The sequence below is a fragment of the Cyprinus carpio genome, chromosome A25, assembly GCF_018340385.1.
Source record: "Cyprinus carpio isolate SPL01 chromosome A25, ASM1834038v1, whole genome shotgun sequence".
Lineage (NCBI taxonomy): Eukaryota > Metazoa > Chordata > Actinopteri > Cypriniformes > Cyprinidae > Cyprinus > Cyprinus carpio.
The window spans coordinates 15,200,588-15,221,703 of NC_056596.1; the positions used below are offsets into that span (position 1 = coordinate 15,200,588).

Here is a 21,116-nt window from a genome sequence, read left to right on the forward strand (position 1 = left end):
GAGGTACGACTGAGGTTAAAATCCAAAACTGGGGTCTTAATTTGGCTGGAAAGCGGCTAGGAAAAGACCCTGCTCAGCCCAACCGTTACAGGTGATTATTTAAAAACAGCGGCTGTAGAGGCATTGCACTTCGGCTTTGTCAGGGATGCAGTAAGATCAAAGAGAGATACGCTACTCATGAGAAAAGATGACTTTGTTTTGTTCATGGTAGAGGTTATTAATTGTACTGCTCAAGTTGAAAGGAAGTAATTGTAAAAGCAGCGCAGAAGTACCTCAGGTTTTAAAAAATACTAGCTGGGAATTAGTGGAAGAGAAATTAACAATGAGGAGTAAATTTTTCCATCAAACCTCAAACATGGAGTGGTTTTGGACCGTCGTTTCATCATTTTTTTTAATTCTCTCCAGGGGAATGCGAGAAGTCTCATCCAGCAATGTTCAAGAGTTTAAGAAGTACATCTCTGATTTGGGAAGGCAATAGGCCCCATATCCTATGTATTCAGGAGACATGGATCAAACCTCAGTTAGATTTTATTATTCAAGGTACCACACAGGCAAATACGAAATGCTAGGAAGGAAAGACAAGGTGGGGGAGTAGCAACATTTGTTCAAGATGGTCTGAGGTACAAAGTCGAAAATATGGGGCAGGAGTTGTTAAAATCTGGATAGGTAATGATCAAGTTTCAGTGGTTAATTTTTATAATCCTAGTAAGAGGTTGAGTATTGAGGACCTAGGTGCTGTAAAGTGACCCAGATTTCAGGAACGATCGTGTTGGTGCTGTGATTTTAATTCAAATAAAAATTTTAATGCAAATGGTGTGATTATTGAGGAGTTTCTTGAGTTGAATTCGCTTGTTTTGCTGTAATGATGGTAGTCAGGTTATCACGATATGATTGCTGTAGAAACACAGAGAGTTATTGTGGATTCACCTTATTATTCGAGTGGAAGGTAGGGGCAGGTTATTACATCATGGGAGGTGTTAAGTGACTTACTTATGGGTAGTGATCACTTCCCTATAATTGTAACAGTCGGAACTGATGTAATTAAAGAAGATGAAGTGCGGGTACCGAGATGGAGGTAGGTTTTCACCTCCACAGCAACAACAATCAAACACTTCAACAGTTTCGCCTGTAGATTTAGAGCACACCACTCAGCACGCAGTCTCAACCGGAAACCGCCCTCTTTCACTTTTTGATCTTTGATGAAGTATTGGCAGATAAGCACAACTAACAGACATGTAATAGACATCTGACTGAGTGATGTATGTGTGCTCTATTATGTAGAGGTCACATTTTGTCCACACTGCTTACATTAGATAAGACGTAAGTAAGTGTTAACAAAAAAAATCTACAAAAGTTACCTATAACATGAGTTACCTTTGTTATTTGTCCATTAGTACTGCTGATAAATTGAGGAGCATTTGTGTTGGATAAAAAGAGTTAACACAACATGTAAATGTAGCATTGAGCAGATAAATCACAGAGGAAACATGACTCTTGTCTGGATGTTACAGGGAGAGATGAGACACACGTGTGTTGAGTGACTGATGAAGGAATGCTGCCATCAAAGGCTTAGAGTGAGTATTCTACAGAAATGAATGAAACATCTTAAGTTGTAGTTTACTCTGCTGAGCTTCATGCATAGGAGGCTTGTGCTGCACAGGGTTCTGTAAGGCTCTCTGAATGGCTGATGGGGCAGAGGGACAGCCTCAATGTCCCTTTCCCATTCATGACCAGATTCCAGTCTGACTGCAGCAATGAGGGACATGAATGCACAGCAAAGAAAGGTGGAAGTGTTTTCACAGTGGTCAGCTGCTTTCATCAGAATAAAGTCAAGAGACTTGGAACAGCTGTAAGATGGCAGCAGGATGGTTGGGTTCACCGCCTGTAAATATGTGATAGTTTCTTGAACCACATGAATTTGAATACAAGCTTGTTCTTCACAAAATTAGTCAAAAGTAGTTTATTTATTGTGAAGTATTTATTTATTTATTGTGATGGTTACTTTTATTCATTAATTTACTAATTTTTACTCCATTTTTATCATGTTTTTTCCATTGTTGGTCTGTAAATAAAATAGTATTTGTCAGCATTTAATCATTATTATTGTGCATAAGTGCTGGTGTGAGTTAAGCATCCAGTACATTCAGGAGTGTACAATCTTAATTTTTTGTAGTAATACTTAAATTTTTTTGAGTATAAAATCTTCTCCAAAGGCGGAATCTTCGAGGAGCTGCCTGATGTCTTCTTTGTGCAGTTACATTGCAAACATTGAAAATGCTGTGCTAGGTAGAAAAAGTGTACTAGTCTACTACTACACCTAATCAAACCCAAAATGCATTGGTTATACCACAATCACAAAATAAAGGGAGAGCTTTTTTTCAACAAGACACAAAATGAACAATTTTCATCAATATCAAGATATTTACAGATAGATGAATTGAACCTGTCGCTCACATCTTCTTCTTTTAAGTTGTTGCGCTTGTTATTACGTTGTAGGTCAAATGATAACGTCAACATGGCGGATGATGTCTGGACTGCACTCACACTTAATTCATTCAGACTATAGAGTATGTACTCTTTTAGGGCTTGTTAAGTAAGTACTTTTTAAGTACCTACTCAGTGAGTTTGCCGTTTCAAACGCAGCGTCTGTGATGCACGATTGACACATTTGGAAAATGAATCATTATTTAATTATATTTTAGCAAAAGCACACATTGCTAGACAGTTAGTGAACATAATCTAACATTTATAATTAACGGAGCCTCATTATCTATTTGTACTAATGTGTATTCAATGACACTCATTATCCTGGTTTTGACTGTCGGGTCTTCTTGATGTATTTCTCCACAGATTCATTGAAGGAAGGTAAATCATGACCTGCACACACTTCTTAGATAAATTCGAAGTTTCTGTAATTCAACACGTCACACTCTGTTTTAAACTCTCACATGAAGACATTTTCAGTGACTTCTCTCTCATTATGTGAAAACTTTCTTAAGCTCTTCTTAGACAAAGTTTACACTTTTCAAGCCCAGTTATCTACCCTCCCTTATGAAACAAAAATATGGGAATATGCTGCAAAATATAAGTTGTCTATATATGGGAAACTAGTGCTTATATTTTTCAATATGCTGCAATATATGCATTGACCATGTTTGGCAATGTATTGTTACAAATAAAAATATTTAGAAATGAGGACAAAAATAGCATTACATGTAATATTCATTTATATGATCTCAGTCCCATATCAGTAGAACAGAGCAAAAATAAAGATCTCAAATCTGGGGAATATTCTGTTCTGCTCGTGTGAGTCGTGCCTCTGATAACGTTATTTTTCTACCACAGGGTAAATATGTCTTTTTTTTTATTTGTTTGTTTATTTAACAGAGACAATACACTAGGCATTGTTACACAGAGACAACCGATGGCGTGTACATAGGGCATATAGCATAAAGCTAGTTTGCAGCCCTCGTCCCTGGATAGGCTTTTACATAAAATCAAAATAACCAAATAAAAAACAAGCACAATCATCACAAGAAACAAAACAACTACAAATAAACATATATATAATATATATATATATATATATATATATATATATATATGTGAGGGACCGAGAAGCCAAGAACAAGGAACACAAGCGTTGCGCAAAACAAATGGGTCTTTATTTGAACCCAAACAAAATATAACTTTACACACTTACAACAAAAATAAACAAACAAAAACCGAGATCAAACAATTGGACCAAAAACCAAACAAACAAACTAAAACTGACCTCCTCAAATGAACAAAAGCAACAGTTTATAAAGGAAGGGATGGGCCCATTACAAATAAGAGGGAAACAATTTAACTTTACATACAACATATAACCTCACATAAATCAAAATCAAATCAAACAAAGATACATTGTAAATAAAGACAAGGAAAACAAAATGTAATCAAATGTCATAAACGTACAACTAAATAAATCAATTAGTAACACATCAACGTTCCTTCCTCCCCAAAACTCCCAGTGAATGGTACGCCCAGACGGAACCAATAAGCTAAATATGGTGTTCCTGCTGGACTCTTGTTTTTCGTCACACCAGGATGCGGCTGCAACGGACCATGGCTAAAGTTGATCACGGTAAACTTAAACTCAAAATAGAAACAAATATAAATAACAGATACAACATAACTAATTTGTGTGCACTTCAAATCAGTCACAATGCATTGTGAATGTAAATGTAAACTTATGCAAACCTAACAATAAATAGAGAATGAATGAATGAATTGTGTTTCCTGTGGTTTACTTATGCGATCATACTGAAACAAATGAAAATGAATAAGAAGTTTAAATAAGCTCATTCTGAAATGAATGTCCTTCGTATTAACTAGATGTATGCATGTGTGTGTGCGCTGGATACATCCACTTTACCGCTCTTGTGCGGCCACCACTCGGGCCGTCACAATATATATATACAGATAACTGTGTGTGTATGTGTTGTACGTTTTGTCATACCTAAGCCCATATGCAACTTTATACAAAGTCACAAACAATAAAATGTAAATCAACCTGCATACAGAAAGAAGATGTAAACTAAACCAGCCTGAATAAGCCTGAGGTATGTACTCAATGTTCACATCGCTGTAAAGATTTCAGCCATTGTTTCAGCTTTGTGGAGAAAACTGTGAGTGCTGATTGCAACTTTAAATCAACAGGCATGGTATTCCACAGATGTGAACCTTTCACTGAAAAGGATGATTGACCCACAGTAGTTCAGCATCTCCAAACTCTACAATTCCCACTTACTGCCCCTCTGCTCTTTGCCCCATCACTACTGAGTTTTTGTATCAACTGACAGACTACATCGGGGGCAAGGCCATGTTTACATTTAAACACTGTTTTTTGTAAATGAAAACTTTAAAAGATTATCAAAACTTAACAAATTATATTTTTGGAGAATTTGACAATTATGCCATTTCATTGGTTTCTGATCCATTACATTTAAAGTTTGTTTGTATAGTGACATTACAGGCTTAACAACTGATTGAGAAGCTTGACCCCAAATTATCACACAATAGGTCATATGTGATAATATCATAGCATGTGTAAACATTTGAGCTGCTTTAAGAGATGTACATGATCTTATCATACGAAAACAGTTCAAATTTGTCTTAATAGTCTTAGACATTTTCTTAATATGGGCAACAGACTTAAGCTTAGAGTCTACTATAACCCCTAAATATTTAAATTCACTCACTTCCGTGATTTCCTTTTGGTCAATTTTGATTTTAAATACATCCAGTGCTTTAATGAAAAAAATGAAATGAAATGATTTCATGCTGGTCTGGTGATGTTTGATGGGTTCTGAATTGGTCTAATATGTTCAGAGTTGAGTTATATTGAGTTTTTGCTGTCTGTGTGGCAGGAAAACCTTTAAACTTAAAGATGTTACACATTCAAACGAGGCTTCGTCAAGTCAACTTCAAAGTATATCACATTAAACTTCACCATCTGTTTGTATTGTGTTATTAGTGTTTGTGTTGATCAGTGTTGTGTGTGATTGTGTTTATGAGCAGCTGCAGTATCTCTCAGCTGTATCAGTGCAGTCACTGTGACTCTGACTGACGGAGGTTTTTGTACGACTCTTTATCACTGTGTGAACACATCTTTACTGTTGATCCAGTGTTCACTCTGACAGTAATAATCTCCTGTATCTTAAGTCTGGACTCCACTGATGGTCAGAGTGAAATCACTGTTAGATCCACTGCCACTGAATCTAGATGGAGTTCCAGTGTAACGGCTTGTTGCAAGATATATGAGGAGTTTAGGAGCTTCTCCAGGTTTCTGTAAATACCAGGCTAAGTCAGTACCATCATCCACTCTACTGCTGGTTTTACAGTTTATTCTGACTTCTTGTCCTGGTTGAGCTGCTGATATTGATGGAATCTGAGTTACAGTGATCTGTCCTCTACACTCTGAAAGAAAGTAAAATAAAATTTCATAAATTTAAAATTATTAAATTGTATATGATTAATATTTTACACTTCAAAGAATAAAAGAATAAATAACAAAATTAAATAATACAAATTGTATTACACAAACCTTGAGCAAACAGTGTGAGAGTCCAGATGAAGATGATGATGTTGTTCATTGTTGTTGTTTTGTCTTGTGTGATGATGAAGATTGTGTTCTGTTCTGCTCTCAGTCATGAAGTGTTAAACTCACAGCACTATAAACACTCTCAGAGCACTGAAGCATGTGCTGATGATGCAAAGAAGTGGGCAGGATTTACAACAGCTTGAGCTGCTAACAAATACAACTAAAACTGTAATATTTTTCTTTCACAGTAATGTTTTTAAACCATTTACTGATAATTGCGTTGCTTAATTGTAAAATATTAGTTTTGTTCATTTGTTGTTGCACTGGCTGATGTGACTCTAGTCTTAGTCTTTATATTGACATCTATCTGTGTGGATGCAACATTTTCAGTTTCCAGTGTCACTGTAATAACATATTCACCTGTTCTAGTCATTCATGATTCATTTATTTATTAAGGGAAAGTATCTGATAATAAATGTGTTATCAAGAAAAAGTGAATAGTGTTCAGCTGCATTTAGATTAAAAGAGTAAAAGTCCATTGTGTTCTTTTTAATGTTGAATCAGTGTTGCTATTTGGGACCTATTTTTTTTCTACTTGTATAAATATCTTCAGGACTCATAATTGTGTCAAATGAGTCTAGACTGAAAATTTTAATCTGAAAAAATTAATTGTCTGAAGTTACAGGTATTTTCTGAGAATTATAATGTGTAATTATCGAGCTTCATATGACGATCAAAAGCATTATTATGAGAAACTTCATAACATCATCTATGATAAAAGAGGTCAAAGGTCATCAAATTTATTTCATTAAAAAGTGTTATTGGCACACAATGAAACAATGAATGAGAAATATAGGACATAAAGTCAAACTGGATCATGACTTCTGTGAATGAGAATAAACTCTTCAGCTGATAATGAAAAGAATAACATTGTCAGCAGCTGAGCTTCTTCTGCTCTCAGTGTGTTGAAGTGTTGTTTCTCTCTCTCTGCTGGAGTTTGTGTTCACTCGAGTGGAATAGAGGTTTTTGTACGAGTGTTTCATTAGATTGTATCACTGTGGTGGACTTTCGGTGGAGGAACTAAACTGGTGCTCGGTAAGTCTGTCTCTTTTAAATCTCCATTAAAACACAATTTAGATTGTATAAAATGTATTAAAAATTAAAACAACAAAATCTGTATTTTTGTTATAATAATAATAATAATAAATATATAGTTTCACAATAAATATTTTATTTAAAATATTCTCATGTAACATACTCAGAATAACTGAATTATTCACTTTTTCATAATGTGGCTCATTATGACTTTTATCAGTTTATCATGTTTTTCTTCCATAAATTTCTATACTGTGTTCACATTTACATAATCTTTTATTGTAGATATCATGTACAAAAGAGATCTGGCATTAAAATATAAACGGAGCTACTTTCTGTAGATCAATCAATGATTTTAATTATTTTTTTTTGCTTATAATTTAGTGCTTATTTATTGATTTATTTATAGTCACACAATCTCTGTTTGAAACTGAGTTACATTTTGAGTTGAATATCTCACCTAACTAAAATATAAAGACTATATAGGGATATAAAAAGTACTGGATTTAAAGCAGTAAATATCTTAGTATGTTTTGTTATATTTATAAGGTTTCATAGGAATGTGTAGTTTGTATATCAGCTCACTTAAAATGTTGATTTGGTTGTTTTCTAATCTAATCAGCAATATACTTTTCACTTGATCTGAGCTGCAATCATGAAATGTACGTTTGAAATTGAGTTAAACTTTAAAACATATAAACAAAAGAAAATGTAAGAGTAGAACATCTATCATTAAATTGAAAAATCTTTATGTTGGGGTACAAAAACTACAGAAAATTAAAGCAGTCAGTGTCTTTGTAAGTTTGTTTCATTTTTGAGGTTTGATTTAAATGTATGTAATGATTGTGTAGTTTGTATATTGTGTATATATCAGCTGCAGTGATGTTGAATAAGATGAATCATGAGATGTTGCGATTTTTATAGCGTTCCACACGTCTGCTGCTGAAAGTCATGTTGAAATGATGTGAATGCTGCAGGGCAGAAGAGTGCTGGAGCTGCAGTGTGTTTTCTTTGTGTTTGTGAATGTGTTGTGTTTGTCTCCTGCAGCTGGTCCCACAGTGAAGCCCCTCAGTGTCTCTGCTGCCGCCCTCTTCTCTGCAGATCTCTGGAGACTCAGCCGCACTGCTCTGCCTGCTCAGCTCTTACTCTCCACAGGGGGCGCTGGTGAGCTGGACACTGGACGGCTCAGAGGTCACCGAGGGGGTTGTGACCAGTGCAGAAAGTGAGCAGGACGGCCGCTACAGCCGCAGTAGTGTCCTGACCCTCAGCAAAGCACGCTGGGAAGAGGGAGAGCTGTACGTCTGCAGAGTAACACATGATGGAGCTCCTCATGAGGCCTCGTTCCACAAGAGTCGCTGTTAGTCGCTCGCAGTGCTGATGTTTCTCCAGTGAGCGCTGCTCTCTCCTGAAGATGAGTGTATCTGAGTGTCCTGTGTCAGGCAGGATTCACATGAGTCTAGTGCTGCAGCTGTAGTCATTTACAACTCAATACTTAAAGAGAGCTCTAGTGTCAAAGCACTGGATGATCTTTCAATCTGCTTTGTTTGCTCGCAACATTCAATAAAGCTTCTCAACAAACTCCATTTGTGTCTGACAACATCATTCAACTAAACAGATGAAGATGCATGTAGTGTTTGTCCAGGTGTTTTTCAGAAGCTCGATCAGTAGCAGTAAATCTAGTCAAATAAAGTTCTTGGGGTTTGAACATGGTCTCTGGAGACAGAGCTGCTCTATTCTGAGAGGATCACAATCACTCCACAATCACAATGCAAATGAGATTTTCAGTCCACACTCCCAGTGTCTCTGTTTTATTGGTTACATGATCTGAACTGAAACAGACCAGTTTCACTTCTGCTGTAGTCAAGCAGCCCAGGTGAAAAGGAAATGTATTTAAATTGTGCTTTTTTTGGATGTACTTATATTTAAATCATACCATATTAAATGCATATTAAATGTATTATTTTGAAACAATAAGTACATCAAGCATATTTCAACTTAAGATTATTTGCTATATATTTTTATATATTAAATTGTGCTAAATTGGAAGCACTTCAATTACATTTAGTGCAATTTAAGTGTATTTCTTTACAATTTAAAATATTTAAAAAGATCTTGTTGCAAAATAAATAAATAAATAAATAAAACATCCACGTCCAGGCACTCACATAGTCAGCAAAGTAAAAAGCATTTATTCTAAGACAGGGCTACATTTTAAAAAGACACCAACGTGTATCAGCCCGAGCAGGCCTTCATCAGGTTGTGAGGCAATAGAGCAGGGGTGTCAAACTCATTTTGCTGGAGGGCCAGAGGCCTGAAGACTTTAGATTCAACCCTAATTAAACACACCACATTATTTATTAAGCTATGGCTCTGGATAATTGATCACGGTTCTCCCACAATTCTGAAAATAAAACTTTAGACAAAAACAAAATATCTAGGCTAATTCACTTAGACTTCTTAAAAACTGTTTTTGAACGAATCTCTTGATTGAATGAATTAGACATCAAATGTATTTTAACAGTCAATGGTCACTACTGGCATAATGTAACATTTACAATCTATATTTGAAGCGTAACATGATCTCCAAAGGTCAGTTTTTCATTTTGAGTCTATATCCGGACTATAAACTTTTATCCTAATACTTTCCTTATTATTTAATGTTTGCAGCGCAGAAATGTAGACTGTTTGTGAAGCTGTTTCAGACATAAAGCCTACACAATGAGCGCCGTTCTCTCTGGATCAGCAGATTTAAATATTCTGATGTGATTGTGATTTCAAATGTTTAATAGACGTAGTGGAATCATTGTCATAGCAATAAGATTGTGTGTGTTTGAATCGAGATTGTGATCTTTTAATGATTAACCCATGTGAGCCTATACCCTTATTTTTGTAGCTTATGTCATAATTTCTACCAGACCTCAAAAGTTACCTGGGCCCAGGCCCGAGCGATCCATGACCACAGCTAAAGATCCGTTTTGGTCATCTTAAGTAGTTTCCTGTCTTGAGGCTAGAAGAAAACTCCTAAACAATTCGTCCTTTGTTGTTGGGGCACGTTTAAAAGTAGAACTAGGGGATTCTGTAAAAAATTCCCTTAGAGTCTCATCAACTTGTAAAATATACCAGTTCCTTTAAATAATCTGTTTATTTGTGTCACTTCTTTACAATATCTTGTGACAAAATGTAACTTGTTATTAGGACCCTGCATTCAGTTTCTGTTTTTTGTTCAACAATTCATCCCTCTTCAGTGACTGGGCTTTACCATGAGCTTCTTTTAATACTGACAAACTATATCCTCTTTGTTGAAACAGCTGTCTAAATAGTAGATTGCACCTAAAATCCTCATTAGAGAATGATATTCTTAATAAACCACGGACGATGAAAACTTTTCATGTAGAATAGTATTTTGATCAGTAGATTTTCTATAGACAGAAGTATGAAGATTACCTTGTGCATCCTTTCTCATGGTTGAATAAAAAAAAATTAAAAAAATAAAATCTTGTCATATTCCAAGTTCAGTCTCAAATTGTAATTTCTTGATATAGGCACGGAAGTCCAGCAACTCTCTCACTGCCTGCAAAACAAATAAAAAAATATCATCTACATGACATCCCCACCAAACAAACATTACTGGTGGAGTACAAAAATCTTTCTTCACATAAACCAAGAAATTAATTTTCGTAGTTTGGGGTGAAACTCCCCATTGCAGTACATTTTTCTTGTCTAGGCAGGCAGTCTTCGAACAACAACAACAAAAAAGTCCATTCTGTCAGGCGCACAATAAAATCACTGGGAGGCAGAGCATGTTTTGATCTTGATTTTAAATAGTACCTCATAGATTCCAAACCTTCATCAATAGATGCAACAGGATCCTCCTATCATTTTGAATATTTTGATCCCTTTCTTGAGCACCCATAGTTTTGCCTGCGAGTACCTGATGCGCCCATGGTCAAGATTTTTTCTTTGATTATCATTTAAAATATTATTTTAATACTTCATTTTCAATAACATTTCAATAGCTTTTCAGCTCATTAGAAATGCATTAGTTTTTTTTTTTTTCAATATTAAAAATGGTATAAAAGGTGCAAAAACCATTAAACATAAATGATTAAACATAAATATAAAATGCTAGAGTACATTTAAAAAGTACAGCAGCATGTATATTGACCAAAATACATAATAAATGAAAGATCACTGAAATGCTATGGCAGAGCTCTTTTTATCAATTTGTAGAACATTTCAGTTACGTCTGCATTACTGAAAAGTACACTATGAATATTACATCGAATATAAGCATCAAAATGCAAATCTCTGAAAAAAAAAGTTACTGAAAACAAAGTGCAAAAGTGAATAGTGCAATTTTTGTTTGTTTGTTTGTTTTTTTACAAACCTAAGCCTGCAAATGGCTGAACAAAACTAAGAATCAGAAGAGTTTAAAGTGGATTTTCACTTCTTTGAAGTCACTTCATCATCAAGAAAGACGAGTGTCAGAGATGCAGCGGTGCTTCAAATGTGTGTACAGACGCAGATGAACAACTTCTCCTCAACGCATCAACAAGGATTTTTCAAACTCTGCTGCATTGTGCTTCACTGAAACCTGGCTGAGTGAAGCCATTCCAGACAACGCTCTTCATCTGCCGGGCTTCCAGCTGTTCAGAGCGGATCGCATCGCAGAGAAAACGGGGAAAAATGGAGCATAGGTACCCAGACTCTCTTTTATTCATCCTTGGATATTTTAACAAAGCAAATATTTCCCGTGAAGTGCCAAAATACAGACAGCACATTACATGTCCCGTCAGAGTCAGAAATATATTGGATCACTGTTACACCACAATAAAGGATGAATATCACTCTGTCCCACGGGCAGCTTTGGGGCTCTCTGATCACTGTGTGGTTCATCTAATACAGACCTACAGGCAGAAGCTGAAATCAGCTAAACCTGTAATAAGGACACAAAATTACATTAGCAAAATCACCCAAGCCACCCACACTGATCGTCCTCCAGTTGTTTGCCCAACAGACCTCACATATGTCCCTGTAAATCTTTTTCAGTCTCTCTTTTTCTCTTTTTTACTCTTTTTCTCATAATATGGTTCCTGGAGGAACTCAAATTTTAACAAAAGGGTTACTGTAAGATCTGTTAACATTACAGTGGTTCCTGGAAGATCTCACTTGTAAAAGCCAGCATCTGGAAGAACCCAGACATTCATGTGACAAAAATAAAATATGATTGGTTTATTATTAATAATATTATTAATATTTACTTTATTGGAATGTGATGGAATATAATGACTTTGTGGCACTTTCCATGTGAAAAAAAAAAAACGAAAAAAAAAAAAAAAACTTGTATGATTAGAAAAGACTAAATGGTTGTAAAAATCTTCACACTTGTTCTGTCAAAACATAAATAAATAAATATAAAATAACAAAAGGACATACAAGATCTACTAAACAGCCAGTATATCCAACTAAAATTTTACAATTATTTCTGAAAACCCTCTTCTCAGCAATGGGGAATATATACATATACTGTCATACAGGCATTTTATTCATTAATTTCCTCCAGATTGCACTTTTATCTGCCTCCATTTGTTGGATTGTAAATAAGTTAATTGTACAACTTAAATAGCCTACTGCAATAACTAAACATAGTTTTATTTAAATAGGCTAAGTGTTAAATAATTTGAAGGTGGATAGTTAACCTTGAAACTTTAAAGCAAACATTAAAATATTACTGAACTAAATATGACTCAACACATCCTTTTCATTAAAAATACGCTAATTATAACAATAAGTAAATGAGTAATACTTAGATTTATTTTTTTCTTTTCCCTAATGAAATAAGTTTAAATTATTCGGAAATAATTGTTCAACTGTCGTCAACTGTATGTTATTTTATTTTAATTAGTATTATTATTATTTTTTTATGTTTGTTTTAACCATTAATTTAATAGCCGTGATGATAACAAATCTAATGCACTTTGTGGGACGAAATGGAGACTACAATCACAAGGTCACAAACAATATTTTTTAGTTAGGTTTACTCATTATGTTTACTTTTAGTCATTGTAACTCTCTTCTTTAACTTTTCTGAATTATTGTTGTCGTTTATGTTTGTTAAATAGCCTAGTTATACACCCATGTTAAGTTACATGTAGGCTATCTAGTAAGCTATTAATGTTTGTCTGTTTTTCGAGTCATTTACACATAACTTACATAAAACTGGTTTTTGTCATTTTCTCTCCTCAGAACATCCAGTATGAGTTTTCTTAAAATCTCAAAGGGTTCACAGAGCAGCACTATGTAAGTATTTAATTATTTGTTTATTTGACATTGAAATAGAGTTTCAGCTTGGCCTAATCTAAAATTATTTATGACTGTATTACACCGAACTGAATGAAACAGTTAAAAAAATGATCAATGTATTCTTTTTTATTCAGCAGATAATAAAGAAGTTCATGCATATGTTTCATGAATATGGCTCTGTAGTGGACACTCAAATGTGAGGCAGTGGACAGTTACTGATGTCTGATGCTGGCTGACAAAAAAAAAAAAAAAAAAAAAAAAAAAAAAGACCTCTCTGGACCTAACTTTTCAAGGTGTGTAAATAAGTGAACAATTGCAGAGACACACCAGAAACCCTTTTTTTAAAAAAAATCAATTATTTATAGTTTATTAACAGTTTTTTTTCTTTCTTTTATTATCTTCTGAGAAATCCTAGCTTTGCCCTGTTACATGATGATCCTGCTGTGCTGGACTGTATGTGATAAATGAGGTAAGTCTGAGTTTGTGCATGTATGTATACATATATAGTGTACACACACATTACATACACTGAATTCTCCCAATCATTGACCTCTATTTAGAACAGGAAAGAAAATGTTACTATTGATTGCATTGAACATAAAATTTTAGGTTGTAAATATTAAAGAACTGAAATTAGGGAAATGGTGCCTCGAAGCACCGAAGGTGGTTCCTAGCCATTCTTAATAAAAGTTAAAAGTTCCTCAGAGAACCACCTCTTTTAGAGCGGTGCCTAGAGGCTCTACAGAGGGTTCCGCCGGTGTGGCAAAGTGAAGAACCCCAAAAGGTGCCTCCAGGAACCTTTTGTTTTTACAGTGAGGAGTAGATTTTATCACAAACACACCACAATCTGAGAACTTCCCCTATAGTCACCACCAGGGCCGTAAATCAAATTTTGTGTTTCTTGACTTGTCTGTTTACAAATGTTTAAAAATCATGGTTGAAATTACTCCCAGTGCATTTGTTATATTGGAAAAGTCAAAAACATTGCATTGTGGGATACAGTATTTATACACTGCATATTTGGGCAAATAGTGTTGTTCATTCATTCATCTTTATGTTTGATTCCTTTTGTCAAAATGAACCATGAAAATACCAGCAGATGGAATAAATTACATGAGAGTGTCTAGACAAAACACCTCAAACCTGTATTAACCTTGGAAAAGTATTTGTTATGGAGTCTCTATTTATGGCTTGGCTATTAACACTAAACACCACTGTCTGGTTGAGCCAGACACAATTATAACAGACACAAGGAAGACAGTAGGTAATGAATTCTGAGAGTAAAGACAGTGGATAAAGCTTACGATGAGACCAACCCAAGTTCAAATCCACCTTTCAGCTCAGAGAAGTGTTTACTTTACATAAAAATGAAAAGTGAACATATTTACTACAGGCTGATATGGTTTGAAGTAGATGTAGGGGTCGGCTTTAGGGACACTAATGTGTGAGCTCAGAATAAGGCAGCATCCATGTATGATTTTAATAAATATGATGAGATATGATATGATATGATATGACATGATATATGATATATAATTGAATTTTAGGTCAGTTTGATGCAAAAACAGTGTTTTAGTCTCACTCAATGGAATCTTGGGCCCTTGTATCACTGATTAAATGGTAAAAGAACAAATTCATTATGAATATTACTGGTCAGCTTTAAGGGGTTCTTATGAGAATTTAATTCATGTACCTTTTCAATAGGCTCTGTTGTCTTTTGAACAATTTGTTATTATTTATGTACCAAATGGAATTACAGTACTGTAAAGTACTCATGGTCATAGATATAAAGGATAATAAAATAAAAAAAAAATTCTTGCACCTAAGATGAAAAAGAAAATAAAGTCTCTGCCTTGTTGTGTTACACATGCTGTCTCTATGTTCTTTCAACGAGAACATATTAGTTGTCATTACTTTTATGTAATTATTTTTTTAATAGTAATAACACAGGTGTTGTCACCATGGTATCAATTCAGTCACCCTTGTTTGGTGCAGTTCAGGGCTTTCCAAGTCACATAACACAGATATTAACACAGTATCATCATCATACTATAAGATATATCAATTAGTTCTGTCTGTATGACAGTCATCTGTCTACAAGGTAAAAAGTATGGCAGAACTGACACAGGCCTGGGGTGCTCCAATTTTCGTTCATTTGTTTTGACCACCAATGACAAGATTTGCTTCACTTTAACGATTTAAACCTAATTTGTGAGAAAAGAAGCAGATCTGAATCAGATCAGGCATATACACCCATTTTTACAAGTTTTGACACAAAGATATCAGCTTGAAATCTATTAAATGCAGAGGATAAATCCAAAAAGGGGGCTCTTACATCAGTATTAGTTTGTCTAAATATTTAGAAACAATACAATACAATACATTATAACAATTTATTTTTATTGTTTATCTAGTTTTCTTTTTATTATTTTAAAAAAATAAACCTTTGTGTACTGCGTTAGTCTATCCTACTATTTATACTTAGTGCTAATTAAATACTTTTATTTTGCTATTTACACTTACAATAAATGGCATCTGATGATAATGCTATTTGTACAAATATAATTTGCTATAATTTCTATTAGAGTAACACATCCATGCTGAAGTTATCTTTAAAAGTTTTAAAGTGTTTTGCTGTTTTCTTTAATACTTTCTTTCATCAGTGTGCTGAGTGAAGTTATCAGATTTTACCATAGACAAAATCTCCTTAGTTTGTACGTTGTTGTTGTTTTGTTTTTCCCCCCCATGAACTCTGATAAAAGAAACCACTCTGAAAACACATCAAAAACCTCTGTGCCAGCACTAACTGTTATTAAAAAAATAAAAATAAAAAAAAAACACCTACCTGTGAATCTATTTAATCTATTAATAAATAAATTAACACATTTATTATTATTTAAACTTTGCTAAACATTGTCATTGTGTTGTTTGTCATCCTCCCATCAGCAGCTGCAGTATCTCTCAGCTGTATCAGTGCAGTCACTGTGACTCTGACTGACGGAGGTTTTTGTACGACTCTTTATCACTGTGTGAACACATATTTACTGTTTGGATAGTGTAAACTCTGACAGTAATAATCTCCTGTATCTTCAGTCTGGACTCCACTGATGGTCAGAGTGAAATCACTGTTAGATCCACTGCCACTGAATCTAGATGGAGTTCCAGTGTAACGGCTTGTTGCAGCATATATGAGGAGTTTAGGAGCTTCTCCAGGTTTCTGTAAATACCAGTGTAACTGATTATCACCATACACATTACTGCTGGTTTTACAGTTTATTCTGACTTCTTGTCCTGGTTGAGCTGCTGTTATTGATGGACTCTGAGTTACAGTGTACTGTCCTCTACACTCTGAAAGAAAGAACAAGAATAACATTAAGAAACAACTGTAAATGATTATTATTTTATACTTCAGAAAATAAATAATCATTGTTAAAATTTTACTACACAAACCTTGGGCAAACAGTGTGAGAGTCCAGATGAGGTTGATGATGTTGTTCATTGTTGTTGTTGTGTCTTGTGTGATGATGAAGATTGTGTTCTGTTCTGCTCTCAGTCATGAAGTGTTAAACTCACAGCACTATAAACACTCTCAGAGCAATGAAGCATGTGCTGATGATGCAAAGAAGTGGGCAGGATTTACAACAGCTTGTGCTGCTAACAAACTGTTATACAGTACTGCAGTGGCATGCATGGGGGGCGGGGGGGCTCGAGCCCCTGCCCCTTTGAGGCCCAACGCTAAAGTGCCCTTGTGGTCTGGTCAAGCCCCCGGTCCGTGATTTCTGCCGAAGGTAGGAGTGTGCGATATGAAGATTTTTGATCATGGATGATAAAAATGTCTCCACGATCTGCTTTTGAAGAAATATCGTTGTATCGTGCAGTGCACATTCTATCAGCTGCAGCCTGAAGTTCTTGTCCCGCCGAATCAATCTAGCCTACTGTCCAACGTGACACACATTACCATCACTGTTAACTCAGTGGTAGAGTTAATCTCACGGGACACTGCACTTACTCACAATAGTATATTTTTTTCATCTGCTTTAAAGCCCTACTGGTTAAACGTTTCATTCGTGTGCTGTTCTGACGAGCACTTTTTCTGAGCACACCCAAAAAAGCCCGTCAAACAGTGTCTGATTACAGAACTAAGTTATGTAATGTGCTCATACTGTCAAAACCCACAAGGTTTATGTATAGACTCAGTTATGTCTAAAATGAAAATAAACAACTGAGAGAAACGATGCATGCTCGTATATTAGATGCTTGCAGCTCTTAAAGGGACAGTAGGCTACATGCTGCCACTGTAATTAAAGGGATAGTTCACCCTAAAATTTAATTTCTGTTATTATTTATTCACTCACATGTTGTCTCAAACCTACTGTAATTTCTTTCTTGTGCTGAACACAAAAGAAGATATTTTGAAGAATCTGTGTAACCAAACAGTTGCTGGTCCACATTGACTTTGATAGTAGGAAAAAAAAAATAAAAATACTATGAAAGTCACTGTGGACAAGCAATTGTTTGGTTTTCCACATTGGTTTTTCAGAAGAAAGAAACTCATTCAGATTTAAAACAACTTTTGAGTGGGTAAATGAAGGTATAAAAATAAAACACTAGCCTATTTTAATTTTTGGGTGAATTATTCCTTTAATGTTAATAAAATACCAAACACAAAGAGAAAAATCACTCACTAGTCTTGACTGAAAAACTTTAATACAGTTGTTTTAATAGGAATCAGTGTATATAGTCTTTTATTTTTATATTTGTTCATTCAGTTTTTTTTAATGCTCCTGCTTAATACACCATAGTGTAGCCTGTACCTGAAAATAAAATGCTGTTTATTTTATTTGAATATTATGTGTATTTGTAATGTGTATCTTTGTTCTCATTTTTTAATAACAAAGATAAAATAATGACAGTGTTTTCATCTTTGCCCACTTTGGCCTAAATATCCGCCATTCTTTTTTTTTTATATTTTCTTACCTTGAAAGGCTTTGTCTTTATAATGGGGAAATTAGTTTGGCTGTAATGCTCAGACAACTTGCAAAAAAAAAAAAAAAAAAAACTAACATGACAAAGAATCGTGATAAAATCGTGAATCGTGATAAAAAAAAAAGAAAGCCTGACCTCTTCACCTTTTTGTTTTCCATCTTTCTTTTTTCGCTTCTCTTCTTGCCATTCTTCTTTTATGCTTCTTTTTCTTCTTGTCCTCAACCGAAGAGTCAGAGGTAGAGCTGGAGCTGGAGTCATCAGAGCTTGAATCAGTGCTGGAGTCTAACATCATGGCCTGTGGCTCCTCATCTTCAAATGATAAAACAAACACAAATAAAGCATAACTTCACCTTCAACGCTTTTACATTGCAGAATTACAAATAATGTGTACAAAATCTCATAGGTTTGATATATACAAAAAGAAGAAAAGGCTTATCATAAGGCTATGAGATGAACTTCTTTTTAAGGCCTTCTCAGACCGATTCCCCCACATACGCCAAGTTTCCCTTTTATATGTCTGCCACGCTCTCTCAATGTTTTGAGTGTGTAGTTCTGTTTGTGGATCTACATAATTCTGGCTGTGGCTGACTCTCACATGCTTGTAGCCCTCTTGGGAAAGGCTGGTGTATGCTCTCCACTCATCACTCACAACAAGACTTTCTCTTTTGACGTGTTTTTTGATGATTGGAACAAGGGTCTCCTTGTTTCTTTTTTTTCATAAGGCAAAGAATTGGACGTCTGCTTGCAGCTTTGATTTCAAGTATACCAAAAACTCATGTTCGCTTTCTCTTCCAGGTGTTACCAAAGCGTCCTCTTGCATACTACAAAAACAGAATGAACAGTGTTAGAAAATAATGAAAATAATCTCTTGACCCTGTAAAAATATATAACTAGTCAGGAGTAATTACATGAAAATACTTTTCCATCCAAAACTTTTTAAATTCCATATAATACAGTAAATATGCTTACAATATAAGAAAATAAGAAAAAGTAAACCTAACTTGTATTAACTGATTGACAGCTTTGGGGAAAGTGATGTCCACCCCCACTACTTATATCTATCCTAAACTACGATGCACAGATTGATGTCAGCTCTTTCAGGTTCTACAAAATATAACACATTTCATCAAGTGCACTGCACATTTAGATTACATTACCTTGCATTTATGGCAGAACTTGCTCTCATCAGTGTGAACAACGACATTAATTCCACCAACTTTTCGCCTCTTTTTCTTTCTGTGCTTTTCCAGGCTTTTTACACAAATTCTTCTGAGTTTCTTTGACATCATAGAAAGTGTTGCTGTGCTCTTTGCAATGCCATCTTGAAGCATGTCTACTTGCCGTAGATGTAAACCCTGTGCGAATCTACAAAGGATTAACAAAAATGATGACCATTAAATAAGAACAGTATATTTACACACAAAGAAAGCATAATAACAAAGCATATTAATAATAAACAAAGCATAATTTGTAAGTTTTTTTGACTCTTGACATTACTGCTGAAATTCTAATAATGAAATTATAATTGAAAAGTATATTTAAAACATAAACATAAAAACACATTCTGTCCACCAACCATAGCTGACTAAACAGTACAGTATAGTGCAGTAACTAGAACTGATGCTCATTGCAACACAGTGCCACATCACAGTCACCATCAAAATCTTCTGTGAGAAGCCGAAACCTTTAAGAAATTGACATACTTAAAATTATGGTCAAAATATATTTATATGTTTTTGAACTTTTTGGTTATTGTATCATGTATGACAAAATATGGTCACATATTACAGGACATGCTTTTGCAATAGAATATGCTACGCTATTAGATGGACCACAGTATTTTTTAAAAATCCACGCCAGCATAAACTATGATAATGTGTGCTGTAGTGCAATTGTGTTCTATACTACACACATATAGTGTAATATTCCAGATTTTGTATTTTTTTGATTGAATTGCATTTATTGTGTTTGTGTGTTTGTATTTCATTGATTTGATTTGTATGTACTTCATCCATGTGAATAGACTGCAGTGTGATTGTTATACACATAACAGTCGTCATTTTTTTTTTAGGTAGTCACTGGGTGGGATTTTTTGGAAATTGAATTTTATTTTTATGATAAATGTTTTAATGTATTTTTTTTTCAACTTTAACATGTTTTTTCTTAGTCTTTATTTGTTGTGATGGGCAGCTCAGAGAGAAACTATAAGAACCTTCATTGAATTAAATACCACATATTTGATAAACTTTACTGCAAAATAGCAATGGTAATCATAGAAAAATACCGAAGAGCAATGGTTATCATAGAAAAAACCAAAAGAGCAATGGTTAGCATAGAAAAATACCAAAAGAGCAATGGTTATCATAGAAAAATACCAAAAGAGCAATGGTTATCAGGGAAGAAAAAAACAAAACAAAAACTTATTGTTGGGCTTCTAATTATAAACAAACATGAAATGCACTCTTATTTTGAAATATCTGTGTTTTTACTACTTCCAGCTGCTCATTCAAACAGATTGGATAAAAATGGTTCAGCAAATTATGATCTACAATAAATTATGCTCATTCAAACAGATTGGATAAAAATGGTTCAGCAAATTATGATCTACAATAAATTACAATATAAACACCGTAAAATACATTATATA

General features: G+C 34.5%; 1 protein-coding gene and 1 gene segment (V, D, J or C); one reads left to right on the top strand and one right to left on the bottom strand.

Moving 5' to 3' along the window:
• LOC109079935 overlaps positions 1-8,447 on the top strand; it is a 65,601-nt gene extending 57,154 nt beyond the window's left edge. The window contains 2 exon segments of the V gene segment in view: positions 7,146-7,180; positions 8,228-8,447. Coding sequence covers positions 7,146-7,180; positions 8,228-8,406 — 214 coding nt within the window.
• A 7,883-nt stretch (positions 8,448-16,330) lies between these two features.
• LOC122135691 lies at positions 16,331-19,800 on the bottom strand. The gene is made up of 5 exons (XM_042715927.1): positions 19,627-19,800; positions 19,272-19,290; positions 18,654-18,778; positions 16,934-17,000; positions 16,331-16,831 (listed from the first exon to the last, which is right to left on the bottom strand). Exons 1-5 carry the CDS (start codon positions 19,798-19,800, stop codon positions 16,506-16,508), a joined length of 711 nt encoding a protein of 236 aa, XP_042571861.1. The 3' UTR covers positions 16,331-16,505.
• Between the last annotated feature and the right edge of the window lie 1,316 nt (positions 19,801-21,116).

What these genes read in the sequence shown, in the direction of transcription:
- LOC122135691 (XM_042715927.1), bottom strand. Translation starts at nt 19,800, where the DNA reads ATGCTTCAAGATGGCATTGCAAAGAGCACAGCAACACTTTCTATGATG. An exon ending in AGAAGCATAAAAGAAGAATG is followed by an intron (nt 17,001 to 18,653) that starts GCAAGAAGAGAA and finishes TTCATCATCACA; the next exon opens with CAAGACACAACAACAACAAT. An exon ending in TCTCACACTGTTTGCCCAAG is followed by an intron (nt 16,832 to 16,933) that starts GTTTGTGTAGTA and finishes TCTTTCTTTCAG; the next exon opens with AGTGTAGAGGACAGTACACT.